The 27,365-nt window shown below is 39.1% G+C and overlaps 1 protein-coding gene across 4 annotated transcripts in view; it reads right to left on the bottom strand.

Annotated features, from left to right (window-relative positions):
- The window catches only part of LOC129702538 (syntaxin-binding protein 5-like), a 233,558-nt gene that overhangs the window by 137,638 nt on the left and 68,555 nt on the right, over positions 1 to 27,365 (bottom strand). For 3 of the 4 annotated variants that reach the window (XM_055644284.1, XM_055644285.1, XM_055644286.1), the window contains exons 3-5: positions 23,036 to 23,117; positions 15,635 to 15,735; positions 1,342 to 1,476 (exon numbers count right to left, since the gene is read on the bottom strand). In XM_055644284.1, the coding sequence (XP_055500259.1) occupies positions 1,342 to 1,476; positions 15,635 to 15,735; positions 23,036 to 23,117 (318 nt within the window). Of the gene's footprint in view, positions 1 to 1,341; positions 1,477 to 15,634; positions 15,736 to 23,035; positions 23,118 to 27,365 lie in introns of those variants that run through there. The other variant, XM_055644287.1, reaches the window with a different exon arrangement.

The raw sequence follows: 27,365 nt of genomic DNA, 5'->3' as shown, positions 1-27,365 counted from the left end.
AGCAACAACCCTGTAAATTTGTATTCTCTCCTTAATACAACTGTATCATCCGATAGTGTGATAACACAAACTGTGCACCACACTCAAGCTGCAGTATACATGGTGTTTGCAGTTATAACATAAGTTCCAGTTCTTATATTCCATGCCTCAGCTAACAAATGAAAGCATCTCACATGCTTTTTCTTAATTAAGCTACATTGATCAACTGATCCAATTGTTTATATCTACCCACACTAAATAGTCTACATCGCCATCAATCACATGGGCAATTTTGGTATGATTTGCAAACTTCCTTATCTTGCTTTATACATCACACCAAGCAAGAGACTGAGTACTGAGCCCTGTGGAACCCTTAGGAAACGGTCTTCCAGATGCACAAACACTGGCAACGCCTGCATTTGTTGTCAGTCCCTAATTGTCACTTCAAATGAGCAAAATGGTTCACAAATATATCTCAGAGAACCGTCAATAGTTAAGCCCATTTTTCTGACTAATCAATCCAGCATCAAATTTACTGAAGTATCCAGATTCAGGCACAGAACCCTTATTGGTAATTTTTGTTTCCGGCACAGCTAGGATAACATTGGGCCCACTTCTGCAGCCATCTGATGAAAGATGCTTCAGACTTTAGAGATATAGTGCAGAAACAGCCCTACAGCCCACCGAGGCCGCGCCGACTAGCAATCACCCCATACACTACCACTATCCTACACACTAGGGACAATTTAAATTTTTTACCGAAGCCAATTAACCTAGAAACCTGTATGTCTTTAGAGTGTGGGATGAAACCGGAGCACCCGGAGAAAACCTACGCGGTCACAGGGAAAACGAACAAACTCCATACAGAGAGCATCCGTAATAGGATCAAACCTCGTTCTCTGCCACAATATGACAGCAACACCACTGTCCAGCCCTAATTTTATTGAATGAAATTGTTACAATTGTCCTAAATGACCGAAAGGAGATCCTGGTTCTTCACTAACAATATCTTTGTTAGTAATATCTCCAACTAAATATCTTCACAGATAAAATCATTAAAGTGTATCCCAAGCTTTAATTATTTCTTGAGGCTAACATTGGCCTTACAATTATTCAATAGCATTTTGATAACTCATTCTTATCTTATAAAATAATGCATTGCAATGTCATAGGGAATCATGAAAATCACATTAATTTTTTTTTTAAATCTGCTTTTAACCAATCACACACATATCAAAATTGGTGAGCTTGGATTGCATGAATTTAAATTATGCTAGACATTTAGCATTGATTGTCATTGTAAATTGATGTGTCTTTTCTTCCACAATAATATTCTGTACTTGGTTTATGAATGATACTTACAGCTCTATTGCTTTATTCCACATGATGACGTATCCCGACAAGACAAAAGACTCAATATTTACAACGTACATGTTTCCTCGCTCTGTGCCCACGTACAACCATTTACTCTGGAAAGGGAGATGGCAGCAGGTAATCCTGGTTTAAAAAAAATCAGTTATAACATTCAATATTTTTCAAAAAATATTTTAAAGGTTTGTTAAATGTAACACGAAGAAAATGTCCAGGTCAGAAGCCAATTTCATGTGAAATAACAACATCACTGATCATTAACAAAGCATTTTTTTTTCTGACGACACACTTGGGAAATGGGAACATATATTAAAAATCGATCAAGATGAAATGCTTGTTGAAACAAGGAAGTGCAGATGCTGGTTTACCAAGGAAAGACACAAAGGGTGACCTGCTATGCTTTGTCCTGCCCCTCCACTCTTTTAGCTTTCTCTCACCTCATCCCTACAGTCATTCTGAAGAAGGGTCCCGACCCAAAACATCACCTTTCCATGTCCTAGCCACCTGACCCGCTGAGTAACTTCAACTTTTTGTGTCTTTCCAAAATGAAATACATTCCATTTTACTACTGGACAGAGAAGGGAAGACTTGGCATGGGCTTGGTGAGAAGGGAGGAGAATGAGGAGATGCCGGAGAGGATGAGGTGCAGTAACAAGGGGAGGGAATTAAACGGAGAAAGAAAAAGCAGTGAATGAGAGAGGTGGAGCAATGAAGGAAATGGGAAGGAGAATGGATGTTGCCAAACAATTGGCAGCCAAGCTCCCAGCAGAAGACTATATCCAGGACCATGCTGGAAGCCAAAGCACATTCAAAAGGCCAGGAGCAATGGGAAACTGCCCAAATGTGATCACTTATCCTTGGAGAATCTTCAGTCTGAAATTGTTGATTTCTCATTACACAAGATCTGATTAAAAACTGCCTTTAGGTGAGTTGGCTCCACAACATATTCCCCGAGAGAGCTGCCTTGAATGAATTCAAACTTCAGATTATTTTAGGTCAATTTGGTTTCCTCAATCTCTACATAATTTCATGCTTTCTATGATTAACGTATGATGAGTGCTTGACGTCTCTCGGCCAGTTTAGAAGGATGAGGATGAGGGGGAACCACATTGAAACTTACAGAACAGTGAAAGGCCTGGATTGAGTGGATGTGGAGAGGATGCTTCCACTAGTGGGAGAGTTGTGGGCCAGAGGGCACAGCCTCATAATGAATGAATACACCTTTAGAAAGGAGAAGCGGAGGAATTTCTTTAGTCAGAGGGTGGTGAATCTGTGGATGTCATTGCCACAGACACTGTGGAGGTCAAGTCATTTGATATTTTTGAAGCAGAGATTGAAAGGTTCTTGATTAGAAAGGGTGTCAAAGATTATGGGGAAAAAGGAGAATGAGGGTAAATTATAGAAAGACAGATCAGCCATGATTGAATGGCAGAGTAGACTCGATGAGCCAAATGGCCTAATTCTTCTCCTATGACTTATTACGCCTTCTTTTCTTCACGTTCATCTTATCTTTTGATTTATTTCTTAGTTCAACAATATTGCTGATGTTAAGGAGCTATAAATCACTCCAGCCCCTCATGCTGTTTGTTATCTCATTTCCTCTCTGATACTAATTCCATACCCAGTTTTTCAGGGCTAAAACCATCCAATAGTAGATTTAGGTTTATTATTGTCACATGTACCAAGTGCAGTGAAAAGATTTGTTTTGCATGCTGTCTAATCAGATCCAATAATACTATATGTGAATACAATGAAGCCAAAGTCAAGTGCAATATGTAGAGCAATGACAAAGATGCAGAGTGCAGAATATAGTTCTCAGCATGGTGCATAACAGTTCCACAGACAAATTCCAATATCCACAATGAGTTAGGTTGGAGAATCCAAACTCTACCCTAACTTGTGGAAGGACTATTTGGAAGCCCGGTAAGCAGAGGGGAACAAGTTGTTCCAGAGTCTGGTGGTGCACACTTTCAAGCTTCTGTATCTTCTGTCCAATTGGAGGCAGGGAGAAGAACAAATGACAAGGGTAGAACCCAACAGTGCATCTGTAGAGGTATCAAAGAGTCGTTGGAGATATGCCAAATTTCCTCAGTCTTTGGAGGAAGTTGAGGCTTCAGTGTCCTTCCTTGCCTGTTGCTTCAATGTGGTTGGTACTGCCTTTACACCTCCCTCTTCAAGCACACCCATCCGTACATTGCACAAACTAATGTTAGCACCTCTATTTCTATTTTGTTTCTCTTTTATTAACCTTAAGTACTCTGGAACATTTAATTCCTGATCTTAATCAATGTGCAACTATGTATGTTATTGTCATTGGTCATACTCATTCATCTCCAATTTTCCCATCATTTGATTTAAATGTTTTATGCACTAAATTCTCTGACCCTACCACATTCTACTTATCAGTATACAAACTTCTACTTTATTCTTTTAGCATCTATTTGTCCCTCACATGAATCTTCCAGCCACTTTATTTAAAGTCTTATTGAAATTCATGAAATATGAGCAGCTTTAACTGAAGAGACTAGAGGGCACTTATGAGTAAACATAACATACATTTAAAAGGGACATTGAATATTCATTAACAGATTGCATTAATTTCAATGTGGAGGAAAGTCTCCAAAGGATCTCGGTTTAAGATGACTTAAACGCAAAATGCTGAAGGTATTCAGCGGGACTCAAAACATCATCTGCCCGTTCCCTCCATAGATGCTTCTTGGCCTGCCGAGTTCTTCTGTGTTGTACTCAAGATTCCAGAAACTTTAATTTCTTGTGCCTCAATAAGATGATTTACATTAAATTAATCTGATTGAATTTAAGCGCATGTTTTTCATTATTTTCATGCTTTTAAAAGTTTCAGTATTATTTTTAAAGGTTTGATTTAATGAACATGAATAGCAAAAGCTGGTGGCCTTCTACTGCTGGGTAATTCTAGATTATGCTGGGTTAATATGACTTGAAAAATATCCGCATCTTCATAGATTAGGAAAATATTGCATGATAAGTTTCAGGATTCATTGTTTATCATTGTCCAGATTCTTCATATACCAAGAGGTAAGGCATTCATAAGTTTTACTGCAACAAATCTATTGCCAATGGGCCAATTGTAACACAGTAGTAATATCACACCACATTGACAAAGACATTTTTAATGCCAAGATGCAATTCCTCCAAGTGATATACTAAGCGGCACATAAAATATTGTGCAATAAATTGACTGGACAAGATAGGTAATGGCAGCATGCTCGGGTAATGTAATGGTTTCGAGCTTTTTTAGAATGTTGTAAACCAGCCAAATTGAAAAGATTATTGCAAATGTACGGGTTAATTTAAATTTCATGTCTTGTAAGAAACTGTGGAAGATAACAGCTAATGCCACCTATCTAATTTTATTTTGCCCAGTAAACAGGAATTTAAATCCAAAAGGATTCTAATCTCCTGCACTTTTAAAATAGATTTTTTTTTAAATGTATCTCAAATAATTAAATTTAAATGTTAACCTTTGCTCATATTTTAATGGACTCCTGTGGTAAAAAAACATTTGCAAGCAAACTAGAGCCCATGAACACCAGCTAGATACGGTGTCTTCAAGAATGTTTTATTCTGACGATTGGTGATTCCATTTACCAATGTGGTTAGAGATGACACTTCAAATGGTTTGTCTAGTATTGTGGCAACTCATGATTAGAATGGTAAAAGTTTAACAATTTTCTAGTGGAAACAAACAAAATGAATATAGTAAGCATTTTATAGCTGACTACATTAAAATAAGTTGTGTATTAACTTGCATTGATGCCAGGGGAGATTTTATATTGTAGTGCTATTGTATGCAAGGAGTACATATCAATCATTTTTAGTTGAAAATCTAATTTATACTAATTTTGACATCATAAAATACTTTTTATCTGGAACAATATAATGTGCAAACTTGTTATATATGCCATTTCAGAATTGATTTCATTTTCTGTAATATATTTTAATTGCTATTACATTTAGTTCAGTTTGTACAGAAGCAGTCAGCATAAAAGGCCCACACCACAACCTGAGTCATGATCTTTTCAATTCCACATTCAACGCCAAGACAACTACAGAACATTTCCCAATAGTAAGTAAAATTACGATAGACTCTTCCAATCCTCCTCTTCGCGCTGTCCACATCTTCCCGATTTCTCACATTCTGTGCTCCTGCATGTTCTCCAGTGTCTTCCCACAGAGTTATGCAGCACGGATACAGGTCCTTCGGCTCAACTTGCCCATGCCCATGTCCACCAAGACCCCCTATCTACGCTAGTCTCACTTGCCCACATTCGGCCCATGTCACTCTAAACCTTTACTATCCATATTCCTATGCTTCTTTAAATGGTGCTACAGTACCTGCCTTAATTACCTCCTCTGGCAGCTCGTTCCATATACCCATAACCCACATCATAAGAATGTGCAGTGTGGAAAATAAATTAGTAAGTGTAAATTGATTTTACTGTGCAGGATATAGAATATGTGGGATATTCAAGTTTCGGTTTGAAAGATTTAAGAGAAAATCAGACTGAATTCTGCGGAATAAATCATGAAAATAAATTGGTTACAAACAGAATGACACTAATTAGATCCTCTACCAGTATTAAAAACGTTCAAAATTAAATGAGAGGCATTTATTTTATTAACCATCATAATTAAGCTGTTTCTTAAAACAAAACAGTGTCGTTATCACTTGGCATATTCTTGGGACATAAACTGTACAGACCAATGTTACAGATATGAAAGGGTCCAATAAGGATGAATTGTAAGTATAGTTTTTTTGGATCTCTCTAGTACCTATTTAAACACTTTTGTTTTCCTGTACATGTAAAGAGGTCTTAACAAGCATTTTATCTTTCTTGGGGAAACTCTTTTGGAATCATATTTTTAACTCCTTAAGCATGAGCAATTATCACTGAGTGAAACACATTTTGTTTTAAAAACTATTTGCACTAAGTCCTGGATTTGATAATCTCCTGGGAGAGGGGACTGGACATCCATGGTGAAGATGAGGGGGTGAGGGCCTAGAGAGTGGAATGCGTGGGGGCGGCGGAGAGTGTCTGAGGTGTCTAGACCATAGGTGGGAAGGGATTTGACCAAGGGGGATAGTATGGAGTCAAGGTATGTGGAGATGAGTTCGGTGGGGCACGAACAGGCAGAGACAATGGGTTTGCCGGGGGAGCCGAATTTGTGGATTTTGGGGAGAAGGTAAAAACGGGCCGTGCGGGGCTGGGGAACGATGAGGTTGGAAGCTTGGTCGGGCCGGGCGTGGGAATTGAGAAGGGTTTCGACCTGAAATGTCGCCTATTTCCTTCGCTGCATAAATGCTGCTGCACCTGCTGAGTTTCTCCAGCAATTTTGTGTACCTTTGGTAATCACCTGCTTCTTTTCTCTTCCTCCAACGCTTAACCAAGGACTATTGCAGGAGAAATGGCCAGCCCAAAATTGGTATCTTCAGTCATAGGAGCTGCCAGTGGCAACATGACATGGCTGGACACATATGGTAACATTGAGGTTCAAAGCTTAAACTTATCTTTCAGATCATGCACACGAGTCCCAAGCCAGACTCCGATAAGGATATTACTCTTGTTTGTCCAACATTGGTGGACAAAAGGTATAAAGGCCAACACAAGCTAAAATTCCCCAACAGCAAAAATATTTGTTTAAAAAAACCCCTATATTTAAAAAAAGTATGCTACTCTCAAAATAACTGCTTGATCTTTGGAGATACATCAAATAACAGTTACTTTATAAACAGTTTTCCAGGTTGAAAACCACTAGTTTATTTTTTATGAATTACTAAAACCAAATTAAATAATAAAAATACATAATACCAAATAAATTCAACTAAACAAAATAATTTACAGAATTACAAGCATACAGCAAAACATAAATAACTGGGTAATGAATTGACCATTTTTGACCTTTCATCCCTGCAGGCCTACACTCCCCACTGAATTCAAACGTCACAGATCCTGTGCCAAATCGGATCTGGTGCAGGATCTGAGAGTCAATTCCTACAGTACTGTGGAATCACAGCAAGATGGAGTTCTGCAGCTGGACTCACTGGGAGGTCCAGCAAAGGAATATTTAATACATGACTTTTGCGAGGACGTTCCAGACTTTAGAGTCTGATTACACATGCAGTGAACCTGCTGGGGCTTACCAGCAAAATCCAAGGTCATATCATCTAACACCTGCAAATAGTGAAATTACAATTTGTATCCAGGTAATTCATATTGAGATGATTCAGAAAATGTATATAAAACAAAAAAGCCTTCAACCACAACCTCAGCAGATAACTGGTCACATGGTCACATTCCTCCAACTGTTTGGATAATGATTTTCACTCGCGTTTCTTGCTTTATATCTCTTAATTAATTCCATATCTGCAACATTACAGCCCGTTTAATCCAATAGAATTTACATTTGTAAATATCTATTTTGTTACACTATTTTAAAAAAGGTCTTTTGGAAATCTACACACACTGGTCTATCCTAATCTATCCTCTTCATTATTTCATCGCGCTATACAAGCATAATTTCTTTAAAAAATGTTATCAACTAACCCTTATTTTCACAATCGAGTGATCATTTTGTCACACGTTATTGGCTCTAAGAATTTACACACATGAAATTCACTGCCTTGTGTCCTTTATCTGCAGATCCTCTCCAAGCTAGAAAGTGAAGGGATTAACATTTCAACAATCCACTTCGCTCAAAGACCTTGCTCTATCTATAAGAAAAGTGAGAACGTGTCAATTGGGATCCTTTAGTAGAGAGTTATCCTTTATGCAATACGAGTTCCAGAAGCTCGATCGACTAAATGTCATCACCTTAAGCTTCAATGATCCAGATCTTATACTCCAATGTCAAAGGAACTGAACTTTCCTCTGTACAATTAACATTTGTCAATATTTTCCCTATTTTTTATGAGTAGCAGTGTTTTGTCTATCCATATTATCCAATTATTGTGCCTTATTAGAGTATGGAAGACAACAGTACAGGGCAGAGCCTCACCCGCAGAGATCAGCCTTGCTTTTTGGATTACCACAGTTTAAATTTGCAGTGTACTTTATCCAGAAGTTAGTAATGAGATGGGGAACTTGTAAATTCCTATTCATTATTTCTCTAAGACTGTTTAAAATGGACAGACCTTTCGACTTTGCTTGTTTTTCTAAAAGGTATAAACTAACCTGTGAATTTTACACGAGAAATCAACTGAGTTGCAACAGAAGGTACACAAAAATGCTGGAGAAACTCAGCGGGTGCAACAGCATCTATGGAGCGAAGGAAATAGGCAATGTTTCGGGCCGAAACCCTTCTTCAGATTGATGGGGGGTGGCGGGGAGAAGAAAGGAAAAAGGGAGGAGGAGGAGCCCGAGGGCTGAGGGATGGGAGGAGACAGCCTGAGGGCTGAGGAAGGGGAGGAGATAGCAAGGGCTAACAAAATTGGGAGAATTCAATGTTCATGCCCGCAGGATGCAGACTCCCCAAGCGGAATATGAGGTGCTGTTCCTCCAATTTCCGGTGTTGCTCACTCTGGCCATGGAGGAGACCCAGGACAGAGAGGTCGGACGGGGAACGGGAGGGGGAGTTGAAGTGCTGAGCCACCAGGAGGTCAGGTAGGTTCTTGCGGACAGAGCGGAGGTGTTCGGCGAAATGATCGCCCAGCTTAGTCTCACCGATGTAGATCAGCTGACATCTAGAGCAGCGGATGCAATAGATGAGGTTGGAGGAGATAAAGGTGAACCTTTGTCGCACCTGGAACGACTGCTTGGGTCCTTGAATGGAGTTGAGGGGGGAGGTAAAGGGACAGGTGTTGCATCTCTTTCGGTTGCAACGGAAAGTGCCCGGGGAGGGGGTGGTACGGGAGGGAAGGGAAGAATTGATAAACAGAGTTGCAACAGTTACAACAGAGTTAACTACCGACATCCCAAAATCTCTAATTAATGAAAAGGATTTCCTTCCACGCAGAGCTTGTCTATTTCCCATTGAAATATTTCCTTGTGAAACTATTTAAATATATTACTTATGATGTTAATGACTGAATTATATTTGCTCTGGTGTGATGCCATCCTCTGGGAACTCGGCCAAAAGACAAAGTGTTTCAAACAACAGCAGTTTTCTCATTATGTGGTTTGCAAACTTAGCAAGCATGCATGCATTTGCCATGCATTAGAATAGCTGGCATCAATCATAAAATTGTCAAGTACACAAGCCTGACAACTGACATAGAATAATTTATATTATAATTTGCATATTTTAATTTAGAGAAAGGAGAGACGTAAACTAGACTTTTAAAGATACTGCATTAAAATGGCCAACTTTAGTCAAATATTAGCACAGTATTCTCATTTTTACCTAAAACAAATCTACAGCAAAAGATACAGCTCTTCATTTCTTAAATTTCTCCAATGTCACATTGCAAGACATGACATTGTTTCTACATATGTTTCTACATATTGCAATGAGGGCGACCCATTATTACTTTTCTCCACAAATACAATGTTATACCATGAAGGACTGAACTGTTAAATGCATCCTATAACCTTTCCATTCAATGATGAGAAAGTACAAAAATCTGAGAATAAGCATTTAATAAACTAAAGCACGTCTATTAGCATTGCCAAATGCAATAAGATGCCAATTACTGGTTAAATATAGTCCCCTGTGTATATTAAAATCCACCAGTATTTTTGGTACACATCACAATTCAAGGAAAATACACGAATGATGTTGTCAGAGTAAACATTAGTATGCAATTGTTGAGCATTAAATAATTATGAGTTTTCATAGCATCTTTAATGAATTATTTAAAAATTCCTGACGCTTCTACAATAAAAAATACTCAAAGCACTGCACAACAAGGTAGAGTGGGAGAATTTAGAGAGATGGCCAAGAAGTTTAAGAATGGAGGTTTTATAAAAACTTCAACCATGGGAAAAATTGTAGAGGCAGAATGTATTTGGAAAACAATACTCACGGCATGCACCACTGCTGTATCCAAGAGAGGGAGGAAAAAGGAAGAGATGGGAATGTTGGTTGACAGGATTCTGAGGGACAGAATCTAACAGCATTTGGATATGCATTCACCCAAACTTGATGGCATAGGTTATAGGGAGAGGCTCAATAGGCCGGGAGTGTTTTCTTTGTAGTGCAGGAGGCTGAGGGGTGACCTTATCGAAGTATACAAAATCATGAGGGCATGACTAATATACATGCCTCACAGTAGAGGAATCAAATATTAGTAGGAGCGGTTTAAGGTGAGGAGAAAGATTTAAGAGGGATCTCAGGGATAACTTTTTCACTCAGAGGAACACTCTCCTTCCTTTCAAACCACCTCATTGACATTGCAAAATGTTTCATCACCATTGTTTTCAACTCTGGGATAATGCAATCCTGATTGTTTCCCATCTTCTCGCATAATGTTGCCTAATGGATTTAGGAGTGCAGGCATGCGTATACTCTTATCCGATGAAAACTTTTATGACAGTAACACTTGATTAGTTTAAAATAATACGTCATATGTCCTTCAGAACGCTGCCAAAAATGAAAAAAAGTAACCCTTCACGGGTCAATAACTTCATATACATTGCATCAATATTAGTTGCTCAAAGCAAGGACAGCTGTGGGACAACACAACAGATGTTAGTTTTGATAAACAGGTTGATAATGAGTTAGAGTGGTGACAGCAGGAGGTATATGGAAATCCAGGATCCTAACTTTGATCATTATCTCAAGGCTTCTGTTGGAAAGTGTGTAGGTTCAGATGCCTCGAAGCATGTAATCATATTCAATTGTAATAGCATTATTGATTATACCTACATTCCAGATGCACACATGAGGAATTAGCATTTGATTAGCTGTCAACATCAATGAAACTGCTTTGTTCCACTTTGATTCATCAGGTTCAGAGGAGATTGCCACAAAAGTAGAAAAATAAATATATCAGATTAAACAAGGCAAGGAATATGCAGACTGTTAGATGGTAAAATGTACAATTCTGCTCTTGGCCATTAACACGAGTAGCATTGTACTTCCTACAATCTGCAATCTCATGACCTAGTATCTCCCTTCCTCAATCATTTTTGAAAGAATAAATCTGGGCATCCTGAGAACTGCTTCAGGTTCACTTAAAATTGAAGTGTTAACCCGAGGCTAGAACACATAACCAAATGCTTGTTAGGTACAAAAATAAACTTGCAGCTAAATGCCGAAGACAAGCTTGAAGCATCTGTAACTACCTCTGAAGTTGCCAGTGAATGGTCCACCTCTGCTACCTCCCAAATCAGATTCCAAGATCAGATTGAGGGCAGTGGGTACAGTAAAGACAATGGGTCCAAACAATATCCTCGGCAAAGTAGGATGGATGTGTGCTCCAACCCAAATTGCATTTCGCTATATATCCTCAAAAAACAAGATTAATCTTCTCTGGAGACACAAGGAACTCCTTTTACCTCCCCCCTCGACTCCATTCAAGGACCAAAGCAGTCGATACAGGTGCGACAGAGGTTCACCTGCACATCCTCCAACCTCATCTATTGCATCCGCTGCTCTAGATGTCAGCTGATCTATATCAGTGAGACCAAGCGTAGGCTTGGCGATCGTTTCGCCGAACACCTCCGTTTGGTCCGCATTAACCAATCTGACCTCCCGGTGGCTCAGCACTTCAACTCCCCCTCCCATTCCGTATCCGACCTCTCTGTCCTGGGCCTCCTCCACGGCCAGAGTGAGCAACACCGGAAATTGGAGAAACAGCACCTCATATTCCGCTTGGGGAGTCTGCATCCTGGTGGCATGAACATTGAATTCTCACAATTGCTGTCTCCTCCCCTTCTTACCTCTCCCTCAGCCCTCGGGCTCCTCCTCCTCCTTTTTCCTCTCTTCTCCCCGACTCCCTCCACCCCCCATCAGTCTGAAGAAGGGTTTTTTCCTGAAATGTTGCCTATTTCCTTCGCTCCATAGATGCTGCTGCACCCGCTGAGTTTCTCCAGCTTTTTTGTGTACCCAGGAACTACAGATGCTGGTTTACAAAAATAGACACAAAGTGCTGGGGTAACTGCATGTCAGGCAGCATCACTGGAGAACATGGATACGTGACGTTTCGGTTCGGGACCATTCTTCAGAGATACATCTTCTCTGCCTAATTACCAGCAAGTCCACACCCAATAATAAGCAAATTAATAGAACGCATCACTAGGGCAAGATATTAAGTGGAACGCTTTTACTAGTAACTTATTCTTCGCTGCATCATTTGAGTTTTGTCCACGCTCCAGACCTCAGTTCAACCTTTTATGGAAAACCACTGAATTCCAAAAAGGATGCAAAAGTGATTACCCTTGATATCAAGGCACCATCTGACCGTCACAGTAAGGAACCATGGCAAAACCCAAGGCAAACGGCAACTACAGAAAAACCCTTCATGAGCTGGAGTCAGATCACAAAAGAAGATGATTACAGTTTATTATGGTTATTTATCTTACCCCAAAACATCACTATAGGGTAATGTTCTTTGCCAAACTATCTTAAGCCTCTTTAACAATGGCCTTCCTTCCACCACATTGTCAGAAGTAAGGAAGTTCACTGATAGATACATTATGCTCAATTCCACTCCACTCAGCAGAAAAGAGGCAGCGCAGGCCTCAAGGAGCAAGACTGGAACAACATTTGGGCAACTATAATTCAAGCCACACACGTGCCAGACTGTGAGCATCATAACAACACAATTATACAAGATCACCCAATCCTTCTCTCCAGAGATGCTGCCTGTCCCCGCTGAGTCACTCCAGCATTTTGCGTCTATCTACAATTATACAAGACCTTGGTCAGACCACAGCTTGTGCACAATTTTGGTTCCTTACCTAAACAAAAGTATATACTGAGTGAATCGACAATAGGCCATTCAGTCCTTCGAGCCAGCACTGCCATTCAATGTGATCATGGCTGATCATCCCCAATCAGTATCCCGTTCCTGCCTTCTCCCCATATTCCCTGACTCCGCTATCTTTAAGAGCCCTATCTAGCTCTCCCTTGAAAGTATCCAGAGAACTGGCCTCCACCAGAGAATTCCACACTCACCACTCTCTTTGTGAGAAAAAATGTTTCCTCGTCTCCGTTCTAAATGACTTACCTCTTATTCTTAAACTGTGGCCCTTGGTTCTGGACTCCCCCAACATCGGGAACATGTTTCCTGCCTCTAGCGTGTCCAAACCCATAATAATCTTATATGTTTCAATAAGATTCCCTCTCATCCTTCTAAACTCCAGAGTATACAAGCAGAGTAAATGCAGTGAAGATTCACCAGCCTGGTTTCCAGGAATGACAGGACTGTCATGAGGAGAGATTGAGTAGACTGTACCCCCTAGTCTTCAGGTCTGAGGGTCTCGACCCAAAATGTCACCCATTCCTTCCCTCCAGAGATGCTGCCTGTCCTGCTGAGTTACTCCAGCATTTTGTGTCTATGATAGTAGCACTTTCTCAGTTCTGAATAGTCTAGCTCAGTTTCAGAATAAAAGTTAAGCCATTTAAAATTGAAATGAAGAGAAATTTATTTCCCCGAAAGGTGATGAATTTTTGTAATACTCTAATCTGGAGGGCCGTAGAGGCTGTCACCAATTTCATTTAAAACTGAGATTTTTGAATATTATTGTAGGTATGTTACAAAACGTACCTTCAGCGGTATGAGGGGGGGGTGTGGTTAAAACGGGGTTTTTTTCCAGACCTGGTCCTGAATTATATTTGTTTATTTGTTGGAGTGCAAGATGTTGCTAAAGAATCATTCCTACGGTCGTTCTTTGTGTTTTTAAAAAAAATTCACCCGACAAGTTAATCGCTGGAATGATTTTAAAATCAGCTTCTGAAACCGTCAATGCCGAAAACGGGGACGGATTTTATGGAGAACCAGGTAAAAGAAAGTAATTTATTTTTATGTATAAAAGTGTTTCTTAAGATGTATTTAATTCACATTTTAAGTTGAGAAACGGTGATTTTTCCCCCCGAAGAACTGGCAACGTATTTGCTGCCGATATGTGGTACTAAATTCACCGCAACCTGAACGTTCTAAATGGTCCCGTTCCAGAAAATCCCACAGGCAAGCTGATTTAAATGGCCATTAATTTACAGGTATTAAACATTAAATTCCTTCCATTTGGCCTATAAACCCATGACAATGAGATTTTAAAATTATGTTATATTCTGAATTCTTGTGTGAATGTTATTTGGTCATTTAGGCTATTTAAAAATGTTAATCTATTCTTAAGAAATTGATAGATGTTTAGATCTAGTAATTGAATGTTGTAATTAGCTACAATTAGGTAAGTAACTAATTATATGCTTTAATTTCAAGTAATCTAAGTAAGATTGTTTCATATTTGTTTCAGAAGGCTTCAATCTATAATAACTGATAATTTCTTTCAGTTCTCTTAAATTTTAAGAAAGGTATCGGCTTTTAAATGTTCTCGATCACAGCTTTTGTGTTAAGTCAATGAAAAAGCAATAGGGAACAAGATGCCAATTTCCGAGTATGAAAATGGCCATAACTTTTTTAATACTGAAGATATGAAAGTGAATTAGGTGTCAAATTAAACTTCTTTTTATGCTTTACCTGATGGGATAAATTAAAGACTTGACTTTTAAAATCTCAAAATGTTGTAACATTGTTAATTATTGGAGCAAATATAAAAATGGTGTTGATGTGATGATTTGAGCACCAGGGAATACCTGAAAGGTTGAAAAACCTATTCCTGCTCGTTTCATTTATTCTAGAAAGCTTAAGACCATCAGGATAAATTGCCTGTTTGAATGTCACTCCATCCAGTACCTGCTAAACCTTTAGTCATTCCCACCATGAAAGAATACATGTAGAAAATAGGGGGCTGGGAATGCCATCACTCTCAAGTTCACCTCCAACGTACATATAAATGTAGCATTCCTTGTTCGTTGCTGTATCGAATTGTTTATTTCCTTGCTTTACCTTCACCAGAAGGACTGCAGCCAATTCACGGTGGTAGTTTCTCAAGGACAGAATGGCTATCAAATTTCGGCCTGTCACACTCGTCTCCCATAAATAGCATAAAAAGGAAAACCATTTTGGCAGTACACATACTATTTACATGTTTATTTGTGATACAGAAAGAAGGCCCATATACAATTGAACTTTTCTTAGAAAATACCGTTGATATGCCACAGAGATGATCACAATGATGAGTAGTGAACCACACGTAAAATTGTAAGATACCATATAGTAGCAACATGAATGGCCTCTTACCGCTCTCTGTTGAATTTGAGTGAATGAAGAATAGCTGGACGCTTTTGGCGAAGGTTCCACAGATGGAGTGTGTCATCTGCACACGCACTTACTAAAGCTCCCTGGAGGCATGACAAATGGAAAATGTAGAAAATTAATGACTGATTTTTTTATCCCCACAATATAAAATAGTTCATTGAAGCTACTTTATTTGCATCAATTGATTGTAAGGACTGCAAGTTTGCAAAGGAGGTGATTGAGGTTTTCAGAATTATCAAGGATACAAGGAAAAATAGAGAAACTGTTTGTCATTGTAGAGGAATCAGTTACAAGATGCATGGATCTGCTGCAATTGGCAAAAAAAAGGAGGTAGGAGGTAAAAACGAATATTCTTGTTTACAAAGCCAACTGCAACCTGGCTTCACTGCCTGAAACAATAGAAGCAAATTTAGAAAAAATGGATAAATAATTTCAGGAAAGCTTGTAGAGCAACAGTGAAGAACCAGGGACATGGGACAAATTGTTTCTGAAACAGCCAACAAGGGTATAAAAACAATCATAAATGTATTTATCTGGAGGCATATCTTCCTGTGGTCATTTGATTAAAAACAATGAAATGTTGTTAAGACTACCCATTGTGTCAAATGAGAACAGATTCCACAATACTACTTTTTCCCCCATTCATTGTTAAGGACACATTTATTGCCCATCAAGACTAAGATCGAGAATTTTTATTTGCCATACGTAACAGGTATAAACAAGAACAATGAAATGCTTACTAAATCATGACACTTACACCTAATTGCCCTTTAGAATGTAAAGACTACACTACTGCACACAATGGGTCCTTTTCAGAATGGCAGGCAGTGGCGACTGGCATGCCGCAAGGCTCAGTGTTGGGGCCACAACTGTTTACCATATATATTAATGATTTGGAAGAGGGAATTAGGAGCAACACTAGCAAGTTTGCGGATGACACAAAGCTGGGTGGCAGTGTGAACTGTGAAGAGGATGTTAGGAGGTTGCAGGGTGACCTGGACAGGTTGAGTGAGTGAGCAGATGCGTGGCAGATACAGTATAATATAGATAATATAGGGCTAGTAGAATCAAGGGATATGGGGAGAAGGTAGGCACGGGTTATTGATTGGGGACGATCAGCCATGATCACAATGAATGTCGATGCTGGCTCGAAGGGCTGAATGGCCTTCTCCTGCACCTATTTTCTATGTTTCTATGTAAATGTTTGCCCAAAATTTTACCCTATGCCAGAATACTGTAGAGCAACATATGTACACAATTTGAGTCACAGACTTGAACCAGGGTGCAGGTCCTGGTCTGCTCAATAAAGCTTTGTGCTTTCATTGGATTAAGGGATGAGCACAAGCTAAAGGTTATACCTGCTTTTAACATTACAGCTTCATAAACTTTGCTCAACTGCCATGACTATAGTGCCTAACATAGCTGTTGTCAAACTAGGTTTAGTTTCTTTTACCTAGGGGACCATATTATGAACAAAGTATAATATGATAATTCAAAATCACTTTTTTCATCAGGAAAGTGACTTAGGGGCTATGGATGGTGAGAAAGGATGAGGCAAATGGGCACAGTTTCATCTGTGGTTTCACCAGCAGGGGGAAAATGGTACTGACTAATACCTTGACCAGACTGTTGTGGAGGATCATTCTCAAGGAACATTGAGGGATGGGATAGGTTACACTGGAAGTACTGGAAATGGCGGAAGACATTTTGTTGCAAGGAAAAAAATGTGTATGAGGCATGAGTCTCACAGATACGTGGTGGAAGAAATATTCTGAAATAAGACTGAAATTTTCGGCGGCATTGACATCTCAGATGGTTAGGCAGAAAGGAAATGTTGGTGGCTCTGTTAACAAAGCATGAGATCACCACGGTGAGGAGAAATTATATTGCCTCATGATCTCAATTTGGATGATGAGGAGAACCAGTAAGTGTCATAAGTCAATGGTGCAAGTAGTATGTCTTTCCTCTGACTGGTTAGCACACAGCAAAAGCTTTTCACTGTACCTCGGTAAACGTGACAAAAAACTAAACTGATCTAACTAACTCAACCCTTAAATTACAGCTATGTTTCGGAATGTTCAAATCAAGAATTATTCAAGACTTCTAAGTACTGCAGTATTCCTGGATGATTTTAATCATCATATACATTGGCAAAGGTACTATTGAGGACAAGGTATAGATTGCATTCAGAATGGTTTCTGTTTGGAATACATTCTGGAACTAAGAAAGGAACTGGCTATTTTAGAGCTGGTATTGTGTAAGGCAAGATTGATTAATGATCTCACAGAAAAGTCTCCTCAAAGAAAGAGTAATCTTAGCATGGCAGAATTCCAAGTTCAGATTGAGGATGAGTAACCTGGGTCTGAAACAAGTGCCCTAAACTTAAATAAAACAATTACAATGATATGAGGACAGGATTGACTAAAGTGGGGACTAGGAAAACAGATTAAATTGTAAAACAGTAAATCACCAGTGACAGAACAGGAGGAGCCATTTCATAACTCGCTGCAAGGCTACATTCCAGGGAGAATATATTACTCTGATGAAAAAAAGAGATAAACAGACAAATGGCAGAGACTCTAAATGCATGTTGGCATGAACAGGGCATTGGCTAACTAGAGTAATGGAATAAATGGATCCTTTTCAGAATGGCAATAGCTAGTGGGATGACACAAACGTCAGTGCTGGCCTCTCAATTATTTACATTATATATCAATGGCTTGGATATAGAACCAAATGTAATGCAGACAAATGTCTTGATGATACAAAGTTAAGTGGGTTAGCAAGTTGTGAGGAGACCACAAAGAAGATGAAAAGGGATACAAATATATAAATAAGCGGGCAAGCAGTTGACAAATGGAATACAATGAGGAAAAATGAGAGGTTAGAAATTTTGAAAGGAAGAATAAAAAAAACGAAATTATTTAAATGGATTAAAAGTGCTAAATGTTGGGGTACAAAATGACCTGGGGGCCCTAATGCATGAAATACAAAAGATTGACATGCAGATGTCAAAATTAGGGAGGCTAATGGGAAATTGATCTTTTCTGCAGGGGATGTGGTTATAAAAGGAAGTTTTGATGCATCTTTATAACATGCTGGTGAGAACACACCTCGATGAAGTGGTTGACATAAGAGAGGATGGATGAGCAGGTTGGGCAAAATGATTAAATACTAATAAGTTTAAGAGGAACTGAAAGGAATTGACAGAAGTGTTTCCCCCAGAACCAGAGGATGTAGTTACAGAATTAAGGGATGCCCGTTTAACTAGATTGAAGGAGGAATTTCATATCTCACAGGGTTGTGGCTCTATCTCAGAGATGTGGAAGTGGATTTAGTAAATATATTCAAGGCAAATATTTGAACTACGAGGACCAAGAGGAGAGTGAGAGCAGGAATGTGGTGTAGAGGTCATGTCTGGATTATCTTTGATTTTTTGTGAATGACAGTGCAGGTTCGAAGGATTTATTGATCCTGCTTTTTAGGTTTTATGAACATGAAAGCTTGTGGGAAGAACAAGATAACTTAACAGTGGCACGGAACCTAAAATGCAACAGATAAAGTCAAGAACTGTGTCAATCGTTCTGGCGGTGAATCCTTAGTTGAGGAAAATCATGCCTTGGAAGTCATGATGAGAAATTTGGCATTATCAGAACAGGCGAGAAGGAGACAAAGAATCTTTGATAATCTCCCTTGATACTTTCACCATGAGAAAAAGATACCATCGACCCTATCTGTTCCCCTTATAATTTCATGTGTCTCCATTAGCTCATCCCGCTGCTTTCTCTGCTCCAGGAAAATCAAACCCAGGCAATACAGTCCCTCCTTATAACTCAAATGCTCGAAATCCAGACAATATTCTGGTGAAGAACAATAATCTGAAGAAAGGTCTTGACCCGAAACATCACCTATTCCTTTTCTCCAGAGATGCTGCCTGACCCACTGAGTTACTCCAGCTTTTTGTGTCAATATTCTGGTGAATCTCCTCTGCACCTTCATTGGCTGACGTAGTATTATTCATTAATAAAATTAGTGACAGGGCAGAAGAAACAGTTGTAATTTTTGCATCAAAAGTTTACTGGCTGGTCCCACCACCTATGAAGGTGGAATACAATGCAATTCCAGGAGTCACACTTATGCCTGATTTTTAGCATATTGTTTTTAAAACAAAAGCCCTTTAAAAATCTCCTGGTCTTGAGAGAGATGATATGTATCTCTTAACTAAAGAGAGGAAGAAATGGAGTAGACACCTTTAATTTCAACTTGAAAACATAAACCGCCAGATTGAAGAATACTTCTTTCCTGCTATTATCAAATGGTTCTCTGATATGCTAAGAATGAATTCCTGATTTCCCAATCTGACACACTGCGGCCCTACACTTTATTATCTGCACCTTTTCTGTAGCTGTAACTCGTTTCCTTTTCCCTCATGCATCACTTTGATGTACTCATGAATGATATGATTGCCTGAATTGGATGCAATCAAAGCTAGTCACTATATCTCAGTACATGTTACAATAATAGACCAATACCAATATCATCGGTGAGACTAAGCGGAGGTTGGGCGATCGTTTCGCCGAACACCTCCGCTCGGTCCGCAAGAACCTACCTGACCTCCCGGTGGCTCAGCACTTCAACTCCCCCTCCCGTTCCCCGTCCGACCTCTATGTCCTGGGTCTCCTCCATTGCCAGAGTGAGCAACACTGGAAATTGGAGGAAGAGCACCTCGTATTCCACCTGGGGAGCCTGCATCCGGCGGGCATGAACATTGAATTCTCCCAATTTTGTTAGCCCTTGCTGTCTCCTTCCCTTCCTTAGCCCTCGAGCTGCCTCCTCCCATCCACCAGCCCTCGGGCTCCTACTCCTCCTTTTTCCTTCCTTCTCCCCGCCACCCCCTATCAGTCTGAAGAAGGGTTTCGGCCCAAAACGTTACCTATTTCCTTCGCTCCATAGATGCTGCTGCACCCGCTGAGTTTCTCCAGCATTTTTGTCTACCTTTAATTTTCCAGCATCTGCAGTTCATTCTTGAACACCAATATCATTGGCCCATTCCTAGAATTGGAAACTTCTCTCTGCCTTTCTAGTCACCATTTTTCTATCCTCTCCCTTCCTGGAACTGGTCTTGCGCTTCTGAAAACAAACTCCAAACAGCTGGCTACAATCAAGCTCAGAATCTTCCAGCGTTTTTCTTAGCCCATCTGTCTCCAAAATTGTCCTTCTTCATTGCTCGGTTTCAGCTTGGTCTTCTTCATTATTCAGTAGTTTAACACTTTTGATCGCCGTTCCGCCTCATTCCATCAAAGTCTGTCTCCCTCTCGTCCACACACGAACACAATCTCAGATAACCCTTAAAGCCTGAAAAAGTTGACTGACGGTGGTGTAGGCCAAAGTGGGTGTTGACCTTTGACCAGTAAGGTATCATCGGAATGGAAAGGGATATCGGAGATGAGTGAAGAATGAATCAGGATGGCAAGGAAGAAATTATCCCTTTGGAATGCTAAAACAGATGGGGAACATGATGGCATCAAGTTGAATGTACCAGAAATAGTGGAGGGTGATGTATTGTAAGTAAAGGTAGTAATTTGGGAAAAGAGAACATTATCGTGCTTCTGAAAAGGGTTAAGAAAGAAATTTCAGAAAATGGACAGGTCAATCTCTTCAGCAATTATGGACAATAATACTTGGCTAAGGAAAATGGATTGCACTGGAACATTCCAGAAAATGGGACATCAAAATAGATAAGGAAGAAGAAAAATGAAAGAATGGATTGATTACCGTAATCAGAGTGGGCAGGGTAGTCATCGTGGCTGTACGAGTTGCTGAATAATTCCCTCTTGCAGATTATATTTACGTATAGTGGTTTTCATCTTGTGCAATATTCAATGAAGGATTGATACTTTCAAGGGTGCTCCAAAAATTATATCTTAATTCCACAGATTGAAGGGTGGGATATTGATTAAGGATGAGGGTGGTAGTTTTAATTTTAGAGATACAGCATGGAAACAGGCCCTTTGGCCCACCAAATCCATACTACCCATCGATCACTCATTCACATAAGTTCCATGTTATCCCAATTTCTCATCCATTCCCAACAGACATGGGGCAATTTATAGAGGCCAATTAATCTACAAACCCGCACATCTTTGGGATGTGGAAGGAAACCGGGACACCAGGAGGAAACCCGTGTGATCACACGGGTAACATGCAAATTCCACAGACAGCACCCAAGGTCAGAATCTAACCTGGGTCTCTGGTGACGCAAGGCAGCAGCTCTACGAGATGTGCCAAAGTACCGCCCTATAGTTGGTTCAAACTAATTGATTAAGTTATACAGATTCAATGTAATCCTTACAGTTCAAAACATGTGCACCTTGTTAGTTTTGTTTTATCTAATCAGCACAGAATATGATGGAATATTTGAAATATTATCAAAATTAGAAAGATTTCCCAAATAATTTTCAAATGATCACTGTAAGAATGAAGGGCACTAATTTCCCAACCAATTACATCACTCATTCTTATTAACTGCATAAATCAATTGGCTACAAAACTACATTAACATTTAACATTAAATCTATTACATTCACCATAATTTGAGCATCTGATGTGATGACATCTCAGGTAGATCAACTTGGAAATATTTACTAGATTATGATTTCCTGAATCTTAGCAACGCTTTGTGCTCTGTATAGATGGAATTACCAAATTACTTTCATCATTTTTATGTTCCTTTTCTATTTCCCAAATGCTATTTATATGCAAGCCACCCAGGTTGTGACACACTGACTGCAGAATAACATGGCTCCAAATTAAAGATAATCATATTTTCATCCAACCATTGTGCTAGTGAGTGATTTTAATAAGTTTTGAGTAGAATAAACTGTCAGTGCAATTACATGCAGAGAAATTAAGAATTGGTTTCCACATTTCCTATTTAATATACTTCACATTGCATTAATTCACGGCTACACAAAATCCTAAATTGAAAGAGAGTTAAACACATATATTCTAACTCACTAATGTGAAAGCTTATGTAATTGTTCTTAATGACCACTGTTCTATCAGCAACACTGGGGAAGGAGCGACCACAAATAATTAACCGGCTTGAAAATCCTGTGCAATTGATCAGCTTAAAATACACTTTTCAAAATAAATAGTGCTGTCCTCATCTCAAATGCCACAGCCATTCTCTGACTTCTCTGAAGTGGGCGTCTGGATTAATGAATCAGCTTGCCAAACTATTTAAGTGAGTTGATCTTGCAAATCTGTCCAGGGTCAGTGCTCATCTGTAAATTGAATCTTACATCCTTTCAATGTAGACAACTGCCTTAAAATGATGCACAGTGTTCATCAGTGACCAGGTAATTAGAACCATTAGCTTACCTCATTGATCAGGAACTGAAGATGCAGCACAGCTGCACCGCTGTCATGTTGGCAGTAGCAGTCAACTCCAGGACGACCTAGTCTGATTGAACACCAGTCAAGGAATCTGCCATTGACCATTCTGATGTAAAAATGTGGATACACTTTCAGTTTATTTAGAATGTTTTCATTCATTTGTGACCAAGTACTACATTTAATTTGCATCAGGTGCCAAAGTAGATGCCAGAGTGGATGCTGGCTATGTAGAGTGCAATTTCAACCGAATGTTAAGGTCATGAATTTGCCAAGCCTTGGAATCTCTACAGATTGGATGGAAATAAACAGAACAGTAAATATGTTAAATGGTGACCTCAGATATTTGCTTAATATAACAAAAGGCTTCTCAATCCCAAAGAATGCATGCCCTCTGCCATGTCAGAAATCCAGAATGCTTTCTGCATCCTAAGCAACCGCATGAACACAAAATGTGGTCAAATAAAGAACTCAAAATTCAGGAATCAGGCCCGAGTAGCCTCTGGTATTGCAACAATACCATTAGATTCTTTAGGACTGGAAGGCAGCTGGAAGGAACACATTGAAAACCTCCTCAGCTAGGAATTTGTTAACTCCATCCCACAGCAGCTTTCCTGCAATTTAAGTATTGGCTTAAGTTTTATTGTCATATGCTGAGGTACAGTAAAACACTTAGTTCAGCATGCTATCAAAACCGATCCAATATACCATCCATTAACACAATCAAGTCAAATTTCAAGTACAATAGATAGAACAAAAGGGAAGATAAAGTAAAGACACAATGACCTACAAGTCATTGACAAGGCTGATTCCCAAAAAAAACAAGACCTTTTCCCGTCTGAAATTCTAAAGCTCAACAATAAAGAGCATTAGTCAACAAATTACAATCTCGCCATTCATGCCTGGGAAGAGGCTACCAGGGGGTTTCTGAGACACCGTATTTATGACCAACTTAGCCCAACTAAGGCAGCTACAGAGGGGTTTCCCTGTTGTGTTGTCACCAAGAAATCCAATGCTAGTCCTCTTCAACCACTTTCTTCTTGTGACTAAAAATTGAATGCATTAAAAACATAGCACATGACATGATCTTCACTATGCCTCAGCTACATAAATGCGAGAAATATTGACCAGCAGACTTGCCTATTTTCGACCTCACAAAAACTTGATCAACCAGGAGGAACTGTAGAATATTCTCCTCAAATTCAACTGAGCACAAAAACTTGTCTCCATCTTATAGTTGCTACATGACAGCATGCAAGCCAGGATTCTAACAGGTCTACACCACCTCCAGTGAATACCAGTGTCAAAGTGGCATCGATTTATTTTCACCCTATTCCACTGCAATGCTGCATTTCACTCCCATGGGAAAGATGTCTTCAGAACTATCAGAAACTGTGTGCGATTTGGAGGGGAGGCTGCAGGCATACATGCACCCACCATCATGCTGGACTTCCATAAGAACAGTGCAGTGGTCAATTCTATCAGTGCTATTATGGGAAAAGCATCTACTGAAGCTAGATTGATGAAGACGAGATCAAGTAGGTTTATCCCTAGTGTTACTTCACTCACTATCTATCAAAGATCCACTCAGCGTCTGACTGGACAGTCGTCACACAAACTGAAACTCTCCTGCTTATTTTATAGACACTACATGCCAGGATAGCTATGTTTATCCCTCACGTTAATTCACTTTCCATCTGCTGCAGCCTCAATATGACAGATGTGTCGTTCATGTCTTGGCCAGCTCAGCCAGTTCTGGTGCTTGAGAGTCACTTTTGGTGATGTGTATTGACATTTCCACCCAGAATGTATCCTTCATTATTTCAGCTCTTCTACTCACTCCCCTCAATGCGCCAGCAGAATTGGTGTAGCTGTTTTCCCAGTGACATTGGAAGCACCCAGGGGATGTGGGGGAGCCTGGAGCATCAACTGAATTGGTGTAGCTGTTTTCCCAGTTTCTGAACTGTTTTGAACATTTGATGGCAACATTTACAGCATTTGTGTAGCGTGTCCTGGTTGATGTAAACTGTTCCATATGGTTTTATTCTAATCAATACAATTGAATATTTTGCAGATTTATTTCAGAGAGATGAAAAGATCAACCATGAAGCCTCCTATCCTACCCTTCCAATCAGAGGACAACTCTTCTCAGCCTTCCTACCTATCAAAGCTGTCCACTTGGCTTGCAATATAGATGGTTGGACCAGAAAATGCAGTTGTGGCTTTTCTTATGATTGGCAGGTAACGCCATTATAAAATTGACCTTGTTAAATTCTTCAACTAATTTGACCCTTCCCGTTCATAAATATGGAGATTACTTTATCAATATTTCCCCAAGTTACACACATAAAATATGCAATTCAGCTAATTTACACAATTACCAAAAAGTGAATAAAACGGAAATGGAAACTACAAAAATCTAATTTATGACAAGTTGAAAATTATACAGATTAACCAATAAAATATATGATTAAACTCTAACCAGTGTTATTACATGAAGAGCGGGTATGGTGCCTGTAGTTAAAAGATTATTAATTCCAACTGCAAAGCTAAAATCATTTTCATAATACATTTATGAAAACATCCAGCAATATTCAGCATGTCAAATATCTATTCTACATTTATTCTTCCTAGAATTTAATTATAATTTAATCAAGCTCAATAATTTTTCTCCTTTGGTACTACCTGTTCTCTTTCAAAACTATTTCCCTAACCTCTGATATTTTTGAAGACAAATCGAGAGAGGCCATTGAAGGATAAGGTTATGTAACTTGACAGGATAAAATTATTAACAGAATAATATTTTCAGAATTCTGAGAAGCTAATTTATACACTAAAACTAAATAGCTATTTAACATTTCAAAGGTATGAAAACTGTGTCAGTTTTATCTTCAATACAAGGTTAGTCAAGCATGTGATGTTGTACGTGTTGCTTTATAGATGGAGGGGGAGGGGGGGGGGGAAATGATGACTGTGTGAAGGTACTGACACAGTGTAGATGGACATTGGACAACTCAATGGAAATAGCAGCTGGTTCCGAGAAAAAAAAACTGTTGCCAGTTCATTGTTGGTTTTTCATTATTGAAGTCAAAATTAACCCTATGCCAATTAACAAAAAAAATGTAGTCAACATATAAAACAAGATAGAGGGTGGAGGTAATGTGACCAAACCTTCTCAGATGAAATTCAGCTCTAAATTGAAGTCATACATTTGGTCTATTTTTGCTCTCAACATAAATTCTTAAAGGTTCAGAAGTGGAAATATCTCATTCAAACATTTCATGTCATATTTATACTTTCCAAGAAGAAATGCAATGATCTCAGATGCAATAAAGTACAGCTGACAGCGTCATCGCTGTTCCCTCATGTCCTTATGATAGTATAAATTAAAAATTATTGGTATATTTAAAAATGGCAATGCAATTAGAAGTAGAAAGTAATTGTGAAAATCTGTAGCTTAGTTTGTGATTAGTATATCTCCATACTTTCCACATAAGTTTGCACTGCTGTCCGCCTTGTTTTTTGATCATTGTTCACCAAGAGCTCGAGAAAATCAGATGCTGACTGAGCTCCAGCCACTTGCTTTTTACTCAGGATTCCAGCATCTGCAGCCTCTTGCGTCTGCATTGGTGATCAATACTATTTTCAATTAACATTTAATGTTTGAAAATGTACCTTTAAGGTTCATTGTGAGCATATATGAATGTTTTTGTAACCCATTAAGGAATGCACTAGAAATTGAATAGAAAGCTAATCATGTCTACTCTGGTAAGAAACTTTCCCATTTACAAATAAAATGCAGGAAAATTTGCTCCTCATTGTGTACAGACAGAAAGAGGAAACTGAAGTACAAAAAGAACAGCCGATGCTGCTTTTCAAATACAAACAAAATAAACAGTGCTGGAGTAACTCAGTGGATCAGGCAGCATCTCTGGAGACATGGATAAGTGACATTTTGGGTCAGGATCCTTCAGTTTGCAATGTCACCTATCCATGTTCTCCAGGGATGCTGTATGACCCACTGAGATACTCCAGCACTTTGTTTTTTTTAATCTAGGTAATTAATTACTTGGTAATTAATTTGGTCCCAAGCCCTTGCACTTACTGACCAAAACTCCAAAAGTATGCCAGCATGCAATCCGTTCCCTCCCCCAATAATAGAAGTTTAATTTTCACCGATCACCAACTTAACAGGACATAATATTTATGAATGGAAATCAATTCTCAAAGGCTCATTCATACCTCACAAGATATTTATATTCCATCCTAGTTTTACAAAACAATTGCTGCTCAATTCAACTGATTATTCCAAAACCTA

Source organism: Leucoraja erinacea, chromosome 13 (genome assembly GCF_028641065.1).
Source record: "Leucoraja erinacea ecotype New England chromosome 13, Leri_hhj_1, whole genome shotgun sequence".
Lineage (NCBI taxonomy): Eukaryota > Metazoa > Chordata > Chondrichthyes > Rajiformes > Rajidae > Leucoraja > Leucoraja erinaceus.
This window is presented reverse-complemented; position numbering and strand designations above follow the sequence as displayed.